This window comes from Elephantulus edwardii, unplaced genomic scaffold, assembly GCF_000299155.1.
Source record: "Elephantulus edwardii isolate Elephantulus edwardi_28Jun2011 unplaced genomic scaffold, EleEdw1.0 scaffold00038, whole genome shotgun sequence".
Lineage (NCBI taxonomy): Eukaryota > Metazoa > Chordata > Mammalia > Macroscelidea > Macroscelididae > Elephantulus > Elephantulus edwardii.
In genome coordinates this window covers 1239654-1241282 of record NW_006399788.1, presented here as the reverse complement: position 1 = coordinate 1241282, position 1629 = coordinate 1239654, and the positions used below count along the sequence as shown (strand labels likewise).

Here is a 1629-nt window from a genome sequence, read left to right as displayed (position 1 = left end):
GTTGATCTGATTCCTTTGCATGCCATCAGGTGAAATCCATGCACATAGTCTGTGTTTATGTTTCTTATAATAAGTATTTGCAATGCATAGGCCATTGATTGATTGTACAGAATTCTATCATTCTGTTTCCAACATCATTTCTGTCAACAAGTCCATGTTTTCTTTTCTTACTATTGATTCTTTTTCTGTTTCCAACTTTTGCATTCCAGTCACCTATTTTATTAATGCATCTTGATTGCATGTTTGATTGACTTCTTACCACAAAATTTGGTAGAAGTCCTCCATTTCCTCCTCTTTGGCTATAGTTGTTGGTGCATATATTTGAATGATAGTGGTATTCACAGGGCTTCCTTATCTGCATATAGATATTATCCTGTCACAACACTGTATTTCAAGATGGATCTAGAGATGACTTTTTGAACTATGAAAACAAACCCATTTTTCCTCACCTTCTTATCTCAGGCATAGTAGATCATATGATCATCTGATTCAAAATGCCCCATGCCAATCCATCTCATGTCGTCAATACCTAGTATATTAATATTTATGCACTCCATTTCTTCTGTAACAATGTCAAACTTTCCTACATTCATGCTTCTCACATTCCTTATGAGCTTTATTTTAATTAATGGCATTTTAATCACTTTTTTATTCATAATCAAGGAAGTCATATATAAACTATTTGCTTATATATACTATATGGATTAATTTCTTCATATGGATTTCTATTTACTTAATGTTTAAAATATGGAGGAAGAAAAATTAAAGATGATATTATACTTAACTGACAGGGATAGCGAAACTATTAAGTGACTTTCAGTGAGAATATATAACAGCTTAAACAAATTAATAACTACATATATTTGTAACCATTGATTGTAATGAAATATTAAAAATGCAATACAACAATAAGAAAATATTACCTAAGAAATTCCAAGTAAAAAAAAAGTAACAGTGTTTTTCTCCCCTTTGTTTCATTTCATTTCCTTGCTTTAGGATCTCATGGATATTGAAGCATATTTTCAAAGAATTGGATATTCAGAGTCTAGGAGGAAATTAGATCTGCAGACACTAACTGACATCCTCTATCACCAGATCCAAGCCATTCCCTATGAGGATCTTAACCTGCATTGTGGAGAATCCATGGTGTTGGACTTAGAGACCATTTTTGATCAGCTTGTAAGGAAGAAGCGAGGTGGCTGGTGTCTCCAGCTCAATGGCCTCCTGCATTGGGCTCTGGCCACAATGGGATTTGAGACCACAATGTTGGGAGGTTATGTTTACAACTCTACAGCTGGCAGGTATAGCAAAGAGATGGTTCACCTCATATTGCAAGTGACCCTCAGTGGCAAGAATTACATGGTGGATGCTGGGTTTCCATGCTCCTACCAGATATGGCAGCCTCTGGAGCTAGTTTCTGGGAAGGATCAGCCTCAGGTACCTGGCATCTTCCGTTTGAGAGAGGAAGAAGGAATCTGGTACCTGGACCAAATCAAAAGAGAACCGTACATTCCAAATAAAGAATTTCTTAATTCTGACCTCCTGGAAAAGAACAAATATCAGAAACTGTACTCTTTTACACTTAAGCCTAGAACAATTGAAGACTTTGAGTTTGTGAATACCTATCTT

General features: G+C 35.5%; 1 protein-coding gene across 1 annotated transcript in view; it reads left to right on the top strand.

Moving 5' to 3' along the window:
• Positions 1-1002: 1002 nt before the first annotated feature.
• The window catches only part of LOC102867663 (arylamine N-acetyltransferase 2-like), an 8285-nt gene continuing 7658 nt past the window's right edge, over positions 1003-1629 (top strand). Inside the window, exon 1 of the mRNA XM_006884897.1 lies at positions 1003-1626. Within this exon, the coding sequence (XP_006884959.1) occupies positions 1003-1626 (624 nt within the window). The remainder of the gene's footprint in view (positions 1627-1629) is intronic.